Source organism: Corvus kubaryi, unplaced genomic scaffold, assembly GCF_017639235.1.
Source record: "Corvus kubaryi isolate FWS band 111438036 unplaced genomic scaffold, C.kubaryi_AGA036_p1.0 37220, whole genome shotgun sequence".
Taxonomy (NCBI): domain Eukaryota; kingdom Metazoa; phylum Chordata; class Aves; order Passeriformes; family Corvidae; genus Corvus; species Corvus kubaryi.
Window position 1 is genome coordinate 910,289 of NW_024581063.1, and position 18,873 is coordinate 929,161.

General features: G+C 58.8%; 3 protein-coding genes across 4 annotated transcripts; 2 read left to right on the forward strand and 1 right to left on the reverse strand.

Annotated features, from left to right (window-relative positions):
• The first annotated feature begins 6 nt into the window (after window positions 1-6).
• On the forward strand, window positions 7-12,269 carry SNX1 (sorting nexin 1). Its single transcript, XM_042022775.1, has 15 exons — window positions 7-138; window positions 3,234-3,336; window positions 4,204-4,337; window positions 4,848-4,914; window positions 5,954-5,997; window positions 6,918-7,059; window positions 7,532-7,610; window positions 7,866-7,941; window positions 8,632-8,745; window positions 8,873-8,966; window positions 9,895-10,100; window positions 10,742-10,885; window positions 11,266-11,346; window positions 11,657-11,728; window positions 11,852-12,269. Exons 1-15 carry the CDS (start codon window positions 7-9, stop codon window positions 11,900-11,902), a joined length of 1,539 nt encoding a protein of 512 aa, XP_041878709.1. The 3' UTR covers window positions 11,903-12,269.
• A 496-nt stretch (window positions 12,270-12,765) lies between these two features.
• Window positions 12,766-16,690, forward strand: SNX22 (sorting nexin 22). 2 transcript variants are annotated; one of them, XM_042022777.1, is made up of 6 exons: window positions 12,766-12,860; window positions 15,454-15,537; window positions 15,627-15,731; window positions 15,838-15,932; window positions 16,073-16,149; window positions 16,280-16,690. In XM_042022777.1, the coding sequence occupies exons 1-6, from the start codon at window positions 12,801-12,803 to the stop codon at window positions 16,417-16,419; spliced, it is 561 nt and encodes a 186-aa protein (XP_041878711.1). In that variant the 5' UTR covers window positions 12,766-12,800; the 3' UTR covers window positions 16,420-16,690. The 2 variants fall into 2 exon arrangements, with proteins under 2 accessions (XP_041878711.1, XP_041878712.1); XM_042022778.1 differs by having other exon boundaries at window positions 16,076-16,149.
• A 171-nt stretch (window positions 16,691-16,861) lies between these two features.
• Window positions 16,862-18,867, reverse strand: PPIB (peptidylprolyl isomerase B). Its single transcript, XM_042022776.1, has 5 exons — window positions 18,722-18,867; window positions 18,122-18,235; window positions 17,894-17,987; window positions 17,307-17,491; window positions 16,862-17,193 (listed from the first exon to the last, which is right to left on the reverse strand). Exons 1-5 carry the CDS (start codon window positions 18,827-18,829, stop codon window positions 17,071-17,073), a joined length of 624 nt encoding a protein of 207 aa, XP_041878710.1. The 5' UTR covers window positions 18,830-18,867; the 3' UTR covers window positions 16,862-17,070.
• Window positions 18,868-18,873: the final 6 nt, after the last annotated feature.

Below are 18,873 nucleotides of genomic sequence, written 5' to 3' on the forward strand. Positions count from 1 at the left end.
GCGGCGATGGCGTCGGGCGGCGGCCGCGGGTCCCGCTCGCCCTCCCCGGCCGAGCGCCGCCCGCCGCCGTTCCCCGAGCCCTGCGGGCCGGGGGCCCCCGACAGCGACTCGGAGGGCGAGGACATCTTCACTGGCAGCGTGAGTGCGGCCGCGGGCGGCGCGCCGCCCCGGGGGCGCTGCGGGGCCCGGGCCCGTGTGCTAGGGATTGCCCGGGGCGTCCTCCGGGCTTGGTGAAAATAGTGGGGAACACCCCCAAATCCCCTAGAATAAAGGGAGGGGCGATGCCTCTGGACTCCTGTCCCTTCAGGGGGAACCTCGTTGGGGGGCTGCGGAGAGGGAGCCGCGGGGCCGGGTGGGGGTCACAGAGCGGCTCCCGTGGCTGTGGGATTAAGAAAAGGCTTGTGCTCGGCTGCTCCCCCTTTCCCCGGGGTTGTAACCTCTCCATTCCTGCAGAACTACCGCCTAAGGCCGGGTTGGATGGGGCTTGGAGCAGCCTGCTCTGGTGGAAGGTGTCCCTGCCCGTGGCAGGTGGCGGAACGAGGTGGGCTTCAGGGCCCCTCACGATCATTCTGCAGTGGCAGCCACAGCTCAGCCTCTTTGCTGTGCAGCTTGTGGGGGGGAGAAGCCCCATCTGCCTTCCCCCAGCATCATCAGCTCTGGTCCCCTCAACATCCAGAGGGTTCTGGCGTGACTGCCATGCCATGAAATCTCTTCAGTTTGAGACTGAGGGTGGTGTGAGGCGTGAGGTGACAGGAGGCATCCAGTGTCCCCTGCTCGCTAGTACTTTGTGCTGGGCTGCAGTGGGGTGGTACTTGTTCAGCAATCCAGGTGCTGCTGCACAAATCCATGCTGAAGGTGGAGGTGTGAAGGGTGTCAGTGTCTTTCCTTGTTTCCAACAGCCTCCTGTGCAGGAAGTCCGGGTTGCTGAAGGCTGTTGGCATTAACTTGTGCTGGCATTGTCCCGGGTTTGCTCCAGGCACTGACCAGCAGGCAGGAGGGGAGTTAAAACACTGACTGGTGCTTTCCTAAGCTGAATCCCTCCCTAGTCAGCCGCTGGCCTCTGGTCCTTGGGATCAGTGTCTTCATGGAGCGAGGATCTCAGCTAGAGGGGCTGCAGAAGCTCTTCCAGCAGCCTGGAGGCTGGAATGCTGTGGGGTTGATTCCCTGAGCTCTGGGAGCCTTTGCCCACCTCACCCAGACTTTTTCCAGCCTGCCTGATCCAGCTGGCAGCGCAGGAGGAGTTGGTGTCTGTGGCAGGAAGTTTTCCAGGAACATTCTGCAGTTTTCCAGCCTAGGGAGGCCTCGAGCAGGAGGTTGTGGCCATGACCAAATGAACCTGCTGGGAATGGCCTGGCCAAGCTTCTCCTGCCACTGACACAAAGCCGGAGCTGTCTCTGCCCTGCTTCTGGTGCAGCTCCTGCCTGGTGTCTGTGAGCTGTGCTTGTGTTTCCAGTGGCTTTGTAGCAGGGAAAAAGGTAGATTTAGGGGAATGTGGATAGACTGTGACATTGAGGGTGAAACTCTCCCACTGCTCTGGGCAAAGCAGCAGCTGGGTTGTATGTTTGGAAACCTGGGGAAGTTCAACCCTGGGCCTTGCAAGAGGAAGGTGCTGGTACCTATGGCAGGCACCAAGTCATGGAGATGGTCTGGAACTTCTCAGGACCTTTCTTTGGTGACAAACTGGAGGATGTCGTAGGTGGCTTGACGGTTTGTAGCCCACCAAGTGCCATGGGATTTCACAGGAATCACGCGTCCCTGTGCTGGAAGGGGAGGCTGGTGAGCCACAGCAGCTTATCAGGTGCTTGGTTTTGTTGTGGAAGCCGCTGTCATAGCTGATACTTGGCTGTTCTTGTGACCTGGTGGCTTTGCTTGTCTCTGCCCTTGAAAGTTAGGAAAACACTTTCTGGGAAGCAAGGGAGGCAGATCCGCCTGGCTGCCGGCCTTCAGGTGGCTCAGCCACACCTGGGCATCGCCAGCAAGGAAGCATTTGGGTCAGACCTGAACAGAACCGAGCTGGACCTCACCTGTCTATTGACAGAGGTTGGGTTCCTGTGTGACCATGGCCCTTTCTAGGGATGGCCCCAAGGATCAGCTCTTCCCAAACAAGTTCTGCTTCCCCGTGGCGAGCGTCAGGCTGGCGTGGCGGGACCTCTTCCCGCACATGTGATGTTAGGGGGTGCTGCATCCGGCCCCAGGGATGGCTGGTGTCACGTCATGGGCTGATCTAACGAGGCCACGGCTCCTCTGTGGCAGCAGATGGAGAAGTAGGAACAGGGTGTGGTGTTTTCATGTCTGAGGAACTAAATCTAAGGGAAACTGGGAAGCAGTTGTGGTAGAAAACCACTTTGTCCATGCGTGATGGGGTTCTCTATGAGCCTGAAGATTTCCTGGGGGAGCAGAGGAGCTGTGTGAGCCCTTTACTCATAGGTCACCACTGGTAGCAGTCCTCTTGTTGGCTTGGACACTAGTCTGAAGGACCCTGGGGGTCTGGGGGGATGTTTGGCATGGAGGGTCTCTGCTCCCTGCTCTCCATCACTGACAAGCAGAGCTCGTGCCTTTGACTGCTCTGATCCAAGCTGGGAGCAGTCCCTCCTCTAGGAAAACATCCTAAAATACAGGAGGTCTCGCCATCAAGTGAGTGTTTCGATGGCTGTTTTGATTTTACCACCCAAAGACGTGAGCCCACCTCCAAGAAGAGCTGCCTCAGCACAGCTTCACTCCTTCAGGAGCGACGGGATCCGATGGTGCTTCCTTGCTGGAGAGAGTGCCAAGGAGCTGTTGGTTCAGAGTCTCTAATAGAGCTCCATTTACTGCCCGTCAAAGACCTGCTCTGTTCTCTGCTGGGACCTACAGAATAGCACTTGCTGTCCCCTTCTTCCTTGGAATATCTGTCTGCCTGCAAAATGAGGGATGATTTGGGATGCAGGCATCCATAATGGGAATGCCAAAGCAGCTCTGCCTTCTGGTGGGGAGGACTGGTTAGCATAAAAGCTCTCGGGTGGGCTGTCCCCTTGTCCCCAAGCCTGCTCCCAGCAGCCAGGATGGTCCTTTCTGGGTGGAAACTGGCTCTGGAGTTTGCTGTGACACTTGTTGTCCTTAAAAGTGGCAGAGAGCGTGATGCTGAAGGGTGGGTGGAAAGGCACAGGGTGGGGTGATGAGGAGGGTGACATGTTTGCTCCTCTATCTCTCAGTGTAAATGACCTTGTGTCTTTGTCCTTTTAATCCTCTCACAGAGCAATTCCCCAGCCCCCAAAGCAGAATCTCCTCTCCCTGTGAGCAGCTCCTCCAAAGAGAACGGGGTTCATGTGGAGCAGGACGATCAGGACCTATTTGCAGGTGAGTCTGTGTGTGCTGGGCCTTTCTCAGCTCCAGGCCTGGAGTGGTAGTCCTAAAATATCCATAACCAAAAGCAGGTCATAAGTCCTTATCTCAAACTCATGTTCAAGTCTGCTTGCTCTGGTGTTGTATTTGGGAAGGTCGGAGCAGCCTCCTCCAGGTCTCTGGGATAATCCTGCCACAGGACTAACTGTTTGGGAGCTGAAGAGGATTAAAATGGGGGTTGCTTTTGTTGTCTTAAGCCCTGAGGTGGTGAGTGTCTCCTCAGAGGTGAAGGATTTTCCTTCTCCACCTTCTCCTGACTCTGTGCCAGTGAAGGAAGCGTCTCTAGTAGAGACCTGGCTGTTCCCAAGGAACAGGAAACACAACCCCCCTCAGCAGGGGAAAATGAGGAGGGTCAGACATTCCCCAGCCCTGGCATGGTGGGCTGAGAGTCGATTCTGGATACATCTGCTAAGAGGTGGAAGTTTTTACATCCTCCAGGTGGAGAAGTGGCCCAGGAAGGAGCCTTCCTCCCAGGCTAGCCTGTGTGCCAGGTAAAATCCACCTTGGCTTTAGCTGCTGCAGGGTGCAGCTCCTCTAGCACACAGCAAGGAGGTGATCAGCGAGAGGTGATGCCTGGCTCCTTCTGGCATAAGAAGTTCATTGGATTAACATAATGTTCTCCAGCAGGATCAATCAAATGCTCTTACTGCAGTGCCGATGCTTTGTTGTGCTCTTCCCAGTGCTTACAGGTGTCCTCCCTATGGATTTCTTTGCTAATTAAGACTGCTGTTACTCCCCAGATCCCATGAACCAGAGAATATTGCGATTGCCTTTCCAGAAACCCCAAGAGAGAGGCTGACCCTTGCAAACTTCTCTTGACAGATGCCACTGTGGAGCTGTCCCTTGACAACACTCAGAACAACCAGAAAAAGGAGGTGGCCAAAGCATCCAATCCTTCACCCTCATTAGATGTAGCTGCAAGTTCTTCTAGAAACCTTTCAAAGAGCTATGAGGAGGTGAGCATTGCTCTTCCAAATTGTCCTGTGGGTTTCAAACTGTCTTTGGCAGGAATGTGTCCATGAATCTTAAATGATGTCATTAATACGTAATTGCCTTATTGAATGCCCTGATTTGTATCTCGGGCCATCCATCTGAGACTGGAGTGGGGCTCAGGTCAGCTTGGTGGCCTTCCTGCTCATGTGAAGGTCCAGATTGCTTCTAGAGCTGTAACAGTGGTGGATCTGGTCCTCAGGGTCCAAGCTGCGAATTGGAGCTCTGCAGTTTCATCTTGGGGCTGAGCAGTTTGTGCATCAGTCTGGGCAGATAGTGGGGTAGGAGCAACAAACCAGTTTGGGATCCTTGCCTGGACACGATGAGAAGCTGGAAGGCTTTATAGAATGGCCCTGGCCAGACTGAGGTGCTAGAGTTGCCCTGGTAAGGGGACAAGCTCACTGTAATGGTTTGGGGGGGTTGAACCCTGGTTTCCTGGCTTTGACTTGCTGTCCCTGTGTGCTGTCTCCAAACAGCTGGAAGAAGAGGAGCGGGAAGACAAATTTGACCTGACTGTGGGAGTGAGTGACCCGGAGAAAGTTGGTGAGTTACTGTTCTGCACGGTGAACAGGGTTAGAGGAGCCAGACTTGGCCCTGCAGCTCTGGCCTATCTCTAAGCACAAACCTGATCCCGGAGCAGTGTCCAAGGCTTCCTCCAGCATCCTAAAGAAATGATGCTGCACAAAGCCCAGGGTGAGAAGAAGCAAGGCAGAGGCAGGTTCTGGAAAGCCCGGAGCTGGGTTTTTGGGATTCTTGGTGCCTGACACTGTGGTGACCAGCACTGCCCTGTGTGGAACTGGCACGGGGTAGGCAAAATTCCCTTGACCTGAAACTAAGTGCATTATTCCATGCTCTGGCACATTCCCTGGAAGCTGCGCTTGCCAGAAGAGCAACTCTGGCTTCAAAATGAGAAGCAAGAGGGTTTCTGTCTACTGAAAGTGGGGTCAGAGTGTCATGACCAGCCACGTGGAAGTTCCTGGGGTGCAGAAAACCCAAGATGACATCTGATCCCAGCCAGCAGAGCAGCCTCACGAGTGGCAGCTTGTTCCCACTCCATGCCTCGTGATCTCTGGAGCTGGGAGATGTAAATCAGACGTATCTTAGGGGTAGCACCAGAGCTCGGAGGATGCCCTGCAGATGAACTGCCAGGTGAACAAGGGGATTTCTGTGTGAGCTGGAGCAAACTGCCTGTGGTGTTCCAGGATCCAGCCCCATCCAGCCTGACTTGCATCCCGTGAATAGACTGTTTCATGTGCCCCACAGCCTCCGAATTGTTGGGGTCTGAGCAGATGTGTGGAGCCAGCCCAGACGCTGCTGGCGCAACAAGCGCCCGATTGTCAGCGCTGGCTCCCGTAGGAAGCCTGGGGAGGGATAAGCAGGTTGGGAAGTGGCTGCTGGGCAGGAGTCCAGGGCCACGCAGCGGGATGCTGCCTCTGGTTCTGCAGGAGGATCCATGCTCCATCAGACCCAAAATCAGGATCACTGAGGTAGGAAAAGGTCAGGAGCCTTGTGCTTTGTGTTCAGGGAATAGTGGAAAGTGCTGATGTTGTGATCCCCAACACCTCGTTTCTGTTTTCCACAGGGGATGGCATGAATGCCTATGTAGCCTACAAAGTATCAACACAGGTATGTCTAACCCCTCTGTGTCCAATTCTCCATTATTTTTCCATGCTTAAAGGCAGCTGGACTGTCTACCCTTAGCCAAGCCAGCAGTGACCTAAATAAACAGGAGGCCTGAATGCCTTGTTCTGTGGATTCAGGAGTTATAATCCACAAAGGATGAGCCTCACTGAGGAATAGGGTTGGGATCTCTTTGACAGGAGACAACCAGTTACCTCTTTGCAGTCCTGGCTGGTAGGGATGCTCAGCATTGGAGGGAGCAGCAGGAATGAGATCCATTGGGAGAGTCCCTGAGCCGGGGCTGCTGCTGAAGGTTCTGTGCCAGTGCCGGCATCAGATTGAGCTGACCTGAGCTCAGCACTCGCTGCAGAGCTGCTGCTGTGATTGCATTCATGTCAGGACCTGTTCCCCTCAGTTTCCGTGAGAAATGCAGCTCCTGGAGTGCTTTGGAGTCCTGCTCTGGGCTCTGGAAAGTTGATCCAGCTGCCTGTACTACGGCTGCTGGGCTACAGGCACCCTGTGGTCTGAAGAAGAGACTAGAGGACTTGTTATCCTTAATTCCTGCTCTGCAAACTCAGTCCGAAGCACTGGTGGCCCCTGTAGTCCTTAGGTGATGTGAGGGGTGTGTCCCTGTTCCCATGTGGAGCAGGGATGATGGGATTAGGCAGCGGGCAGGCCTTACTAAGCAGCCCATGGCTGCAGGAGCAGCTGCTTGTTATTTAGTGCCATTAATGCTGCTGCTGGCTCCAAGGAGAACCCAGCTGGGAGGGAAACTCTGGAAAACCTGGGCCAAAACTTGCTCTGTTCACTGGTCACCTCTTGCAGAGCTGGTGCTGTCCCACTTCACCCCAGAGGTGCCAGCAGGCAGAGCTGGCAGGGCCAGTCTTTGCTGGGGGAGTGTGACCCAAGTGTCATCTCTCCCCCAGACCAGCATGCCGATGTTCAGGAGCAAGCAGTTCTCAGTCAAAAGGAGGTTCAGTGACTTCCTGGGGCTCTATGAGAAGCTGTCGGAGAAGCACGCCCAGAATGGGTTCATTGTCCCTCCGCCGCCTGAGAAGAGCCTCATAGGTGAGTGAGGAGCTGCACAGCTCCAGTGCTGGTCCTTCATAGCTCTCGTGGGTCCTTCTGATGGTGAGCTCTGAGCCTGAGGACAGGCCTGCAGCAGTCTCAGAGCTGACAGGGAAGCTGCAGAGCAGCCGGGGAAAATAATCTGGGTTTTGTGGCACAGACAAAGCTTTGGCTCCATACTTGGAGCTCTGGACTTAAATCCTTGATGGAGTTCACAGCCTCCACACCTGCTTGGTGAAGAGTAAAACCTCTGGGGTGTCACTGAATTGCTGTTCACTTGAGTCCAGCCCATTGTTTTGCCTCTTTCCTGCATGTCAGTTCCTTGGGTATAAGCAGATTTCAAATTTCCAAAGTCTAATTCTGTTGTAAGATTCCTCTCCTCCGCTGTCACCTTGATAGTCTGTAATAAACCACTTTATCTTGCGTGTGGAGTTTAGAGCAGCTCATTAATCACATCTTCCTTCTGTGCTAGGCATGACCAAAGTGAAAGTTGGGAAAGAAGATTCCTCCTCTGCAGAGTTCCTAGAAAAACGTCGGGCTGCTCTAGAGAGGTACGACCCCACTGGCTGTCCCTGAACTGAGTGAGGGACCTCAGAGAGGTCTGGCAGGTCTGGTCTTCATGGTGGCATCACCAAATTGCCCAGGGAGGTAGGAAAACTGGTGGGTGAATTAGAACAGTGGTTGGCTTTGATTTCCAGCTTTCCAACTGCTGTTCTGGAGTAAATACCAAGCTGTGATGTTGCTGTGATGGCTCAGAGCCAGCTTTGCTACAGCCAAAGTAACTCCTGGAGTTGTTTCTCCCACAGGTACCTACGGAGAGTGGTCAGCCATCCAACCATGCTGCAGGACCCGGATGTCAGGGAGTTCTTGGAGAAGGAGGAGGTGAGTGGTGTGGAGTAAGGTGTCCTTGGAAGTGCTGAAGGAAGTGGTACTTGAGCAGTTAGTGGGGCAGGCAGCGGGAAGTGGCAGAACCCTCTAAGAGTGGGAATGGGAGTGGGAACTGGTGTTGACTCCAGGTGCCCACCAAAGCTGCTAAACCATCCCCTCCTCTGGATGGGAGGGAGAAAATAAGCAAAAGGCTCGTGGGTCGATGTAAGGGCAAGGAGAGATCACTCAGCAGTTGCCTCATGGGCAAAACAGAGTCATGGAATGGCTTGGGCTGGAAGGGACTTTAAAGCCTATCTCGTTCCACCCCCTGCCATGGACAGGAACACCTTCTGCTACATCAGGTTGCTCCAAACCTCATCCAGTTTGGCCTGGAACACTTCCAGGGATGGGGTAGCCACAGCTTCTCTGGGCAGCCTGTGCCAGGGCCTCCCTACCCTCACAGGAAAGTAGTTCTTCCCAATATCCCATCTAATCCTGCCCTCTGGCAGTGGGAAGCCGTTTCCCTTTGTCTGGTACTGCAGGCCCTTGTCCCCAGTCCCTCTCCAGCTCTGCTGGGGCCCCTTTAGGCCCTGGAAGGGGCTCTGAGCTCTCCCTGGAGCCTTCCCTTCTCCAGGTGAACACCTCCAGCTCTCCCAGCCTGGCTCCATCTCCTATGGCAAAGCAAACTTTTCCATTCCTTTCCAGCTCCCAAGAGCCGTAGGCACCCAGACCTTGAGTGGAGCAGGAATAATGAAGATGTTCAACAAGGCCACGGATGCTGTCAGTAAAATGACCATCAAGATGAACGAATCGGACATCGTAAGTGTCGGGGCACCTCTGGGCTGTCCCTGCCCTTGCTCCGGAGCCCTGTGCTCTCCCCTGCTCCGGCTTTGGGTGCAGAGAAAGCCCCACCTGTGGGAATCAGCTCTGGCTTTCCCCGCTGCAGTGGTTCGAGGAGAAGCTGCAGGAGGTGGAGTGCGAGGACCAGCGGCTGCGGAAGCTGCACGCCGTGGTGGAGACGCTGGTGAACCACCGCAAAGGTGAGCGCGGGGACGGCCGCACCTGCGCCGTGCCCGGCGGGACACCAGGGCCACGTGTCCCAGGGACACTTCCAAGGAGGTGGGACAGTGCTATGAAGGACTCTCTGTCCCTTCCTCCTGAGAGACAGATGTAAAATGGTCACCCCAGTTCTGTCCAGCTCCACAAGCTTGGGGTGGTAGCGTGGAAGGGAACCTGTGTCCTGTGGGATCATAGAATCCCAGGATGGCTTGGGGCTAAAGGGACCTTAAAGTCCATCTTTTTCCAACCCCTGCTGCCATGGGCAGGGACACCTTCCACTAGCCCAAGGTGCTCCAAGCCCCGTCCAACCTGGCCTTGGGCACTGCCAGGGATCCAGGGGCAGCCACAGCTGCTCTGGGCATCCTGTGCCAGGGTCTTCCCACCCTCACAGGGAATAATTCCTTCCCAATCTCCCATCCAGCCCTGCCCTCTGGCAGTGGGAAGCCATTCCCTGTGTCCTGTCCCTCCATGCCTTGTCCCCAGTCCCTCTCCAGCTCTCCTGGAGCCCCTTTAGGCACTGGAAGGGGTTCTGAGCTCTCCCTGGAGCCTTCTTTTCTCCAGGCTGATCAATCCCAATTCCCTCAGCCTGTCCTCATGGGAATGAAGGCTCTGTAGCAAGCCTGAGTAGAGCTGACCTTATTTATTCCTTCTGAGACATCCTCTGGGAGCGGAAATGTTTTCCTTCCTCTGGATGTTTTGACTGACTTCTGCGAAGCCCTGCCTGTCCTCCCACTCGGCTGCTCCCCTTCTCCTCGTGGCTGGAAGCTGCTGGCTCGGACTGAGCCAGTGCTGGCTCTTCCAGCTGATATCTCCTGGAGCTGTGGAAAGGCAGCTGCCTGGGCTGATCTCTGTGCTGGGGAGCACCTGGTGCAGCCAGGCCCATCTCCTGACCCTCATCCCGTTCCCCAGAGCTGGCACTGAACACAGCCCAGTTTGCCAAGAGTCTGGCCATGCTGGGAAGCTCGGAGGACAACACGGCCCTATCCCGGGCGTTGTCCCAGCTGGCTGAGGTGGAGGAGAAGATTGAGCAGCTGCACCATGAACAGGCTAACAACGACTTCTTCCTCCTGGCTGAGCTCCTGGGGGACTACATCCGCCTGCTCTCAGTTGTAAGGGTAAGGAGTCCTTTGCTCTTGCTCCTTGTACCCATCTTAGGCTTAGGGATGCCAGGAGATCTTCCAGACTCAAGCACAGGACATGGCAGAGGGCACACAGGGCATGGCCTCTTCAGGCAGAGGGAAAACTTGCTGGTTGTCCAGGTGTGCACTGCTTAGGTTGGAAGATGGTTGTAGGCGAGGCCTGGCTGTGCTGCTGTTCTCCAGAGAGGATGAGGGGCAAGTTAATGACCCCAGCCCTTCCAGAGGTGAAGGCTGAAGCTGTGAGCTGGTAACCTGTGATGCAGGTGGTGAAAACAGACCTGCCAAGTGCCTGCTGGGACAGAGCCTGAGTCCTGATGCTCCTGAACTTGGGCATCAAATCCACACAGCCCATCTGGTGCACTGGGAAGAAGCAACCCATGGCAGCAGCGTGTCTGGCAGGCTGACCCCTTCCTGCCCCAAACACACCCTGCCTCAGAGGCCAGAGCACCATATCCTTGGTGCACTGGTCCTTATGGGATGCTCCAGAGCAGGACCCAATGTCTGTTCTGGCTCAGCTTTGGTCCAGGACCCCCAGTGTCCCCTTGTCAGGAGAGCCCCTTGGAGCCGCTTGGTGCAGCGGTAGCGCAGAGCTCGACTCTGCCCCTCCTGCCCTCCAGGGAGCCTTCGACCAGCGCATGAAGACCTGGCAGCGGTGGCAGGATGCCCAGACCATGCTCCAGAAGAAGAGGGAGATGGAAGCCAGGCTGCTGTGGGCCAACAAACCTGACAAGCTGCAGCAGGCCAAGGATGAGATCTCGGAGGTAGGGAATGGAGCGTGGGGTCTCTGCTCTGCTCCTGCCCTCCGTGCTCCAGTGGGGGGACCTTGTGGGCTGGGGAAGGAACCTTCTGGGCTGGGGAAGGAACCTTCTGGGCCAGGGAGCACCTCCTGGGCGGGAGGGACGGGTGTCTTGTGGCCAAGTTGCACCAAGGGCTTAGCCAGCCTTGAGCGAAGCTGCAGGAGGGGCCGCTCGTGGTCCCACCTGCCGTGGCTTCCATGCCAAGGTGGTGACAAGGGCTGGAAGCACCAGGCTCTGCTCCGGTAACACCTCTCCCATGTACAGTCGTGGCTCCAAACCCCCGTGGAGAAGGGGGCAGGAGTTCCTTCCCCTGCCCCGAAACAGTGCACTTCCTGTCTCCGCAGTGGGAGTCCCGGGTGACACAGTACGAAAGGGACTTTGAGCGCATTTCTGCCGTCATCCGCAAGGAAGTGATACGGTTTGAGGTACGTTTAGGGCAGCCCTTGGCGCCTTGGGGCTGACCGGGCCTCCTGCCCCTGCTCCTGGCACAGCAGCATCCCTAAATCCCGACCTGTGGGAGCTGGGGCATCACTGAGGACTTTTGGCTGAGAGGGGGCTTCCCCACAGGGGCTCCATTAAAAGGAAGGTGGGTGGGCAGAGATCCTCTGTGGCCCTTGTGCTGGTCTCCTCGTGGGACCCCAGGAGGAACAGGAAAATCCCGGTGGTTTCTCCTTCCCCCTCCCAAAATCTGGAGGGTTTTGGTGGTTGGTCCAGCCTCATGCCCATCTGTTGCAGAGAGAGAAATCTAAGGACTTCAGAAACCACGTCACGAAATACCTTGAGACGTTGTTGAACTCTCAGCAGCAGGTGAGTGGTCCCTGATGTGGTTTTACCTCCAAGTTCAGGCCGAGCTTGTGAACCTCTCAAGCATGACCCCCCACTGCAGCTCCATCCTGAAGGTCCCTGACTCTCTCCCTCTCCTCCCTGCAGCTGGTGAAGTACTGGGAAGCGTTCCTGCCCGAAGCCAAGGCCATTTCTTAATTGGACCGAGCAAACAAACCTGAATTTTGCCTTTTTTTGGTTTTTTTTTTTTTTATATACACTATACCTCCTCCTCTTTTCCACGTGAGCGACCCCTCGTTCCACATGCTGGAGCTGGTAGAGGTGTCACCCCCAGACAAGCAGCTTGCGAGCCAGTAACTCTTCTAACTGTATATTTTTCATTTAGCAACATATATTTTCTTACTGAAGAGAAACTAGTTTCCTGCTTCCAGACCAGACCCGCAGCCAGGGGGTTAATGAGATCTGGCAAATATCTATTTTTCAGGCTGGGTTTTAAGGCTCTAATGAATTATCTTACTCCTGCAGTGCCATTAAAATTCTGTAATAAAACTTCTATCAGGGCAAACAGGCTCTGGGTGTTCGGGGTGGGAGCAGGGAGGGGTAAGGGCACATCCCGTGGATGGTGAGGGAGGCAGCGGAGCCTCCCCCGTGTTGTGACGGGACAGAGGTGACCTTGGACACTGCTCTGGCCACCTGTCCCGGCTCTTGATTAGGCTTTGGCTCTCTGCCTTTCTCCCAGCGGGAGCCGTTTTTAGGATCTGAGCTCAGCGGGGTTCTGTAGCAATCCCACTTCGGCGTGTGGTGCTCCTACCGCCCTTACCCGGGCGTGGGTTTGCGCCTTTTCCCCGTCCCCAGCCTGGCGTGGGGATTGTATCAAAACCGATACCCTTCCTGCCGTAAAAAAGAGAAAAGGCAGCTTGGGCTGACTTCCCACTTTCCTTTCCCCTTATCCCTGTAAGCCGGGTCCCTGCGGCGTCTCCGCTGCCCGCTCCCCCTGTGCTGGCCTGGGGCCGTCCCCGGGCTCTCCGGGGACCGTGTCCCCGCCGTGGGCGCCCGGGGCGGTCCCGCCCCGCCCGCCGCCCGCCCGCCCCGGGCCATGATCGCCGTCTCCATCCCCGCGGCGGAGCCCCCGCGCAGCCCCGAGCGGGCGCACACGGTGAGCGCCGGGGCCGTGCGGGGCTCGGGGTCCCCCCGCCGCGGGGTGCGGGCTCGGCTGCCCCCAGGGACGGGTGGGGGGCGGTGTCTCCCTCTGCCCCGGGCGCTGGAGGTCTCCCCGCTGTCCCCAAGCGTCCCCCGGCTGGCCCGGGAGTGCGGGTCCCCGCCTTCCCCCGGGGGTCCCTGCCGGGGGAGGTGTCCCTGGTCTGGGGATGCCCAGGTTCCCGCGGGGGAGTCAGGCCGTGCTCCCGGGGGGATTTGGTGTCCTGCGTGCTCTGGGAGCGGAGGTTGCTGCCTGTCCCTGCGGAGTGCTGCCGGCGGCGCACGCTGACCCTCTGCTTTAAAGGGGGTCGTCCCTGCTCCGGGGGTCCCCTCTGGGCCCGGCTGTGCGGGATGATCCTGCCTGCCCCCACCCCCGTGGCTGCGGAGATGGGGGTGTGACGGTGGTTCCCCTTTTCCAGAGGGATTGGGGGGTTCTGCCTCCACCCTGACCCAGAGGGGTGGAGGTCTCTGCCTGTCCCGGGGTGTCCCGGCCGGTGGGAGCACAGACCCTCTACCTTTGGAAGGGGGAGAGGTCCCTGTAGCCCCCATGGTTGGGGGTTCCCTTCCTTCCCCGGGATGCCCCACCTGCCCTGGGACTGGAGGTCCCCTGGTTCCCCCAGGCGACCCTGAAATGTCCCAGCCTCAAGGGTTGGAGGTCCCCAAGTACCCCTGGAGGGTCCCCACTTGCCCCAGGGGTCTCTGCCTGCCGTGGGTCCTTGCCGGGGGCACCCTCTGCCCTTGCAATCGGGAGTGTTCCTGTCCTGCGGGTCCCCTCTCGGCCCGGGGGTGCAGGGTCCTGCCTTGGCCCCGGGGGTCCCCACATCCCGGGAGTGCCTCCACCTGCCCCAGGGGTTGGAGGCTCCTCCTGCCTGCCCTGGGATCCTGTTCTGGGGTCCTGTCGCTCCCACGGGGTCCCCATCTGCCCGGGAGGGTATCTCCATGTGCGTCAGGGATTGGGGGTCCCCAAGTGTCGCTGGGGAGCCTCACTTGTCCCAGGGGTAGCCCAGGGGCCACCCTCTGTCCCCGATACTGGGGGTGTTCCTCTACCCTGGGAATCCCCTCTGACCCCAGAGGGATACGGGGTCCCTGCATATCCCTGGGTACCCCCATCTGCCCCAGGGTTGTGTGTCCCACATCTGCCCCGGGGGTGGCATGTCCCCAGGTGTCCCCAAATGTCCGGGAGTGGCTGTCCCTGCCTGCATCCGGGGGATCCTGGGGTGAGAGGGAGGGAAAGACAGTGACCCTCTACCCCTGGAAGGGGTAGGGAAGGGGAATTACTGGCGAGGGTGTCCTCTCTGTTCCCGGGGGTCATTGTCATACCCCTGTGCCCCCAGGATGGGGATGTGTCCTTCCCCCAGGAGTGCAGGATCCAAGTGCCCCTGAGGGGTCCCTGTCAGAGCTCTCTTTACACCTGGAACGGCAAGGGCAGGGCAGTCCCTGGCCCACGGGGTCCCCTCTGGCCTCAGGGTGTTGGTGGGTCCCTGTCTGTCTCTGGGTGCCTCCTCTGACGGTGCCTGCTTGCCCTGGATGGTGGAGGGTGTGGGGCTCCTAACATGCCCACCGAGGTGTCCCCACAGCCTCCAAGTGCTTTGGGGATTCCCAGCAGTCCTACCTGCTCCCAGGGGTCCCAGCTATCCAGGTGAGTGAGGAGGCAGGGGGAGAGAAGGGCAGATGGAACCATCTGCCCTGAGGAGGAGAGGTCCTCATGGATCCCTTTCTGGGGAGGGGGACACAAAGCCCTTGAAGGGGAGGGGATGGGGGTCCCTGGCCCAGGGGGTGATGGGCAGAGGTCCCCACAGGGTTTCTTTCTGGGGTGGCTCCTCTGCCTTTCTACTTTGGGGGGTTCCCTGTGGCACTGTGGGCTGGAGATCCCTGTCTGTCCTCAGGGGTCCACCCTTGAAAGCAGGGGGTGTCCCTGCCCTGGGGGATCCCCACTGGCCCTGGGGAGTGGAGTGGGGGGACCTCTGGTCTGGGGGTTCCCTCTGGCCCTGTGGGGAAAGGAGGGGTTCTCCTGCCTTCCCCAGGAGGGATCTGTCCCTAGGTAGGGGGCCTCACCTGCCTTGGGGAAAGATGGGTTGTCTCCCTCTGTCCCACTGGTTTGAGGTCCCCATGTGCGCTTCCTGGTGTCCCTGCATACCCCAAGGTGTTGGGGGTCCCTACCAGCCCCGGGGTCCCAACTGTCTGGCGGGGTTTGGTGGGGGTTGGGATGTCACACCTTGCTGTGTTCCCCTCAGGAGGGGAGAAGGGTGTCCCGTCTGCTTTTGGGGCTTGGCCTGGTCCCATAGTACCCCCATTGGCCATAGGGTGTTGGGGGGTCTACCCTGGAGGTTGGGGGACTCTGCCTGTCCTGGACAAGTGGGGGTGGAGGGTCCCAAGTGTCCTCCCCAGGTGTGTGAGTTAGAGGCTCCTACCTCCCCTGGGAGACTGATGAGGATGGTGAGGGTGGAGAGGATGGTGAGGGCGATGAGGCTGTGGCTCATGAGGATGGTGAGAACAACGAGGATGGTGAGGCTGGGGCTGACGACAGGACGCGGTGTCTGTCCCTGTTGCAGGTGTTCCGGGTGGAGGTGCTGTGCAATGGCCGGCGGCACACGGTGACCAAGCGCTACAGCGAGTTCCAGGCGCTGCACAAGCGGGTGAGACCCCCCAGCTCCACAGGAAGGGGACATGGGAGGCCTGGCCTCATCTTCTGTGGCCTGCCCTGATGCCCCACACTCTTCCCCAGATCAAGAAGACCTGCAAGGTCCCCGACTTCCCCCCACGCCATGTCCCCAACTGGATGCCCAAAGTGCTGGAGCAGCGCCGGCAGGGCCTGGAGCTCTACCTGCAGGTGAGGAGCATACGGCAGGTTTGGAGTGGGTTTTTTGGGGTGAGGAACGCATGCTGGTGGGTTTGGGATGGGTTTTTGGGGTGCTGACCCCCTTGGAGCACTGCAGGGCGTGCTGTACCACAACAAGGAGCTGCCCCAGGATGTCCTGGACTTCCTGAAGGTGCGGCGATGCCAGCAGATCCCCAAGGCCAGCAGCCCCCCGTGAGTAGATGAGTCCTGCCGGCACCATGGTTATCCCTCATGGCACCGGGATTGTCCCCCTGGCCTGTGTTAGGCACCCCAAGTCCACGGGGCTGGGGACAGTGGGGACAGGCTGAGGGCTGATGTCCCCTCTTCCACAGCAGCACCAGACTCCGGCCCTCCCAGCGCCCCATCGTCGGCTTCTGCTCCGATCCCTACGTGCGGCCACACGGCACTGGTAAGGAGCAGGGCCGTGGAGCAGGTCTCCAAAACCTCCAGAAGTCTCTTCTGGGCCCCACAAAGGTGCTTCTCCTTTAATGGGGCCCAGGAGGGAACAAGTTGTTCCAGCTGTTGCCCTTTCCTCGCAGACCTGCTCCCCAACACCGTCCTCATTGGGGTCCTGCAGGGCCTCTACCTCGCCCCGAGCTGTGTCCCCGGCCAAGCAGCGCCCCGAGCCTCTGGAATGAGTTCCCAGACACCCACCCAGCACACAGGGACGCAGTGGTGAGGAAGAGATCCTTGTGGTGAAAACTCACTCCTCCCTTCTGGGCTGGGGCAGGGAAATGGTGGGAGAACCCAAGGGGACAGTGGGAGAAGCCAAAGGGATGTTGGGAACTGCTCTCCCACCACCATGCAAAGTGCCTTTGTTGGGAGAGCAGGAGCTCTGCCTTCCCCCCTGCTGTTTTGGGCTTGCAGTATGAGCCTTTGGATGCTGAACGGTGCTGGAAAACCTCTCTGTGTCCAGGCTTTGGTGCAATAAATCTCTTGGATTTGACTGACTGGCAAAGTGCTGTGCTGTGGAATTCTGCAAAGCAAACCCAGGGCCAACTGTGGCACTGCTCCCAGCTGGATGAGAGGTGGAAGAAGGACGGCTGGAAGGCTGAGGGGCGCATCTAGGAGAGGGATGCAGAGTGATCTGCAGCCCTCCGAAGGCAGGAGAGAGGCAGCTCTTTAAAAAAACACATTGGTCACATTTATTGGTGCATGTGCTTCTTACAAAAGTGATGGAAGAGCAGCTTGTGCCCCGTCCCGCTGGCTGGGAGGCAGCAGGAAGAGAGGCCGGGCACTGGGACACAGCAGGACCCAGTGGCGCCGGGGCAGGGGGAGCACGGCAGCCCCCGTCCCACAGCCCCTCACAGCCTGGCAGGGCCTGGTCCCGTCACTCTTTGGCGATGGCGAACGGCTTCTCCACCTCGATGGTGCCACAGTCGACGATGGTGACGTCCTTGAGGGGCTTGTCCCGGCTGTCCGTCTTTGTGCTCTCCACCTTCCGCACCACGTCCTGGGTGGAGCAGAGTGTCAGAGTGGGACACAGGGGCAGAGCCAGCTCGGCCAATCCCCGCCCGGTCCCGCTCTCCCCGGAGCACCGACCCCTTTCCCTCTCCCATCCCTCACCATGCCCTCCAGCACTTTGCCGAACACCACGTGCTTCCCGTCCAGCCACGGCGTCTTCACAGTGGTGATGAAGAACTGGGAGCCGTTGGTGTCCTTGCCGGCATTGGCCATGCTCACCCAGCCCGGCCCGTAGTGCTTCAGCTTGAAGTTCTCATCAGGGAAGCGGTCTCCATAGATGCTTTTTCCTAAAGGTGGGGACAAAAAGGCCACAGTGGTCTCATGGAATATGTCAGGATAGGGGTGTGATGGTGGTGGTAGCTCCAAAACAAGTTGGCTGGCTCTGCAATTGCAGAGCAGGGAGTAGCACTGATGCCACAGGGACACATGAGACATGGGCTGCTGGAGGGAGCTGGAAGCACCCCAGGAGCTGGGCAGGGGCATCACACCCCTGAGGGGCTGGAGCGGGAGGCTCCCAGCACCACAGTTACTCCAGCCCTCAGCTCTGCTCTGAGGCCACGTCTCTGTGAGCTCCATGCCCACAAGTTCCCAAGCTCCAGCTCTATATTGGTCCCAGGGACAGCCCTGCAGTGGTTGGAATCGTGGCTGCTGTCTCACTCGGAGACAGTGGTTTGGATCCACAAAGTTACCTCCAGTGCCATCGCCGCGGGTGAAGTCTCCTCCCTGGATCATGAAGTCCTTGATCACACGGTGGAACTTGCTGCCCTTGAAGCCAAATCCTTTCTGGATGTGTGGAGGGAGAACATGGAGTGAGGTGAAGGGACAGACCAGAGCTCCATGGCCCCAGCGCTGCCCCAGGGCACCGAGCAGGACCTGAGCAGGGGCAGGTGAGGCCCAGGGTGCCACACACCCCTCACCTCTCCGGTGGCCAAGGCCATGAAGTTCTCCACTGTCTTGGGCACTGTCTTGCCAAAGAGCCCGATGACGACGCGGCCCACATCCTCCTCTCCGATCCGCAGGTCAAAGAACACCTTGTGGGGGGCAGAGGAAGGTTGGGGGGATCAGGGGAGCCGGACTCACCTTGCTGGGCCAATCCACCCCCCGGAGTCCAACTCACCAGCTCCAACCAGGCCCCAAACCTCACTGGGTGAGGTTGGTTGGTGCCCCACCCCGCCGGCTGCATCCCCCCTCCCAGCCTCACCGCTCACCCCAGCTGGGTCCGTCCCCAGCCCAGGCCCCCCCACCTCAGCTTCCCCAGAGTTGGGCCCAGCTGTCCCCAGGTCTCCTCCCCCCTTTCGGGTGCTACCCCCGACCCGCCCGCGCTGAACCCTTCCTCCCTCACGGCCTTACCCCTCTCTCCCCGTCCGGGCCCCCTCAATCCCAGATTCCTCCAGCCCATCCAGGGCCGCTCACTCCACCCTCCCCCCTCCCCCGGGCTCCCCCGCCCCGTGCGGGCTCCCCCCACCCGAAGTCTTTCCCAATATCCCCCCGGCGGCCCCGCCTCGGCCCCCCCCGACCTTGGCGGTGACCTTGGGTCCCTTCTTGCGCTCGTCGGCGCGGGAGGCCGCGGGCAGCAGGAGCAGGAGGGCCGCGCCCAGCGCCGCCGCCGCCACCAGCACCTTCATCCTGCGCCGCTCGCAGCCCGGCCACAGCGCCCGCCGCGCCGCCG

Coding starts and splice junctions, on each gene's coding strand:
- SNX1 (XM_042022775.1), top strand. CDS start 7: ATGGCGTCGGGCGGCGGCCGCGGGTCCCGCTCGCCCTCCCCGGCCGAG. Junction 7,942..8,631: donor AGTTCTTGGAGAAGGAGGAG/GTGAGTGGTGTG, acceptor ATTCCTTTCCAG/CTCCCAAGAGCCGTAGGCAC. Junction 10,101..10,741: donor GCCTGCTCTCAGTTGTAAGG/GTAAGGAGTCCT, acceptor CCTGCCCTCCAG/GGAGCCTTCGACCAGCGCAT.
- SNX22 (XM_042022777.1), top strand. CDS start 12,801: ATGATCGCCGTCTCCATCCCCGCGGCGGAGCCCCCGCGCAGCCCCGAG. Junction 12,861..15,453: donor GCCCCGAGCGGGCGCACACG/GTGAGCGCCGGG, acceptor TCCCTGTTGCAG/GTGTTCCGGGTGGAGGTGCT. Junction 15,732..15,837: donor GCCTGGAGCTCTACCTGCAG/GTGAGGAGCATA, acceptor GGAGCACTGCAG/GGCGTGCTGTACCACAACAA.
- PPIB (XM_042022776.1), bottom strand. CDS start 18,829: ATGAAGGTGCTGGTGGCGGCGGCGGCGCTGGGCGCGGCCCTCCTGCTC. Junction 17,988..18,121: donor TGGCCTTGGCCACCGGAGAG/GTGAGGGGTGTG, acceptor CCACACATCCAG/AAAGGATTTGGCTTCAAGGG. Junction 17,492..17,893: donor CCGCGGCGATGGCACTGGAG/GTAACTTTGTGG, acceptor CCCCACCTTTAG/GAAAAAGCATCTATGGAGAC.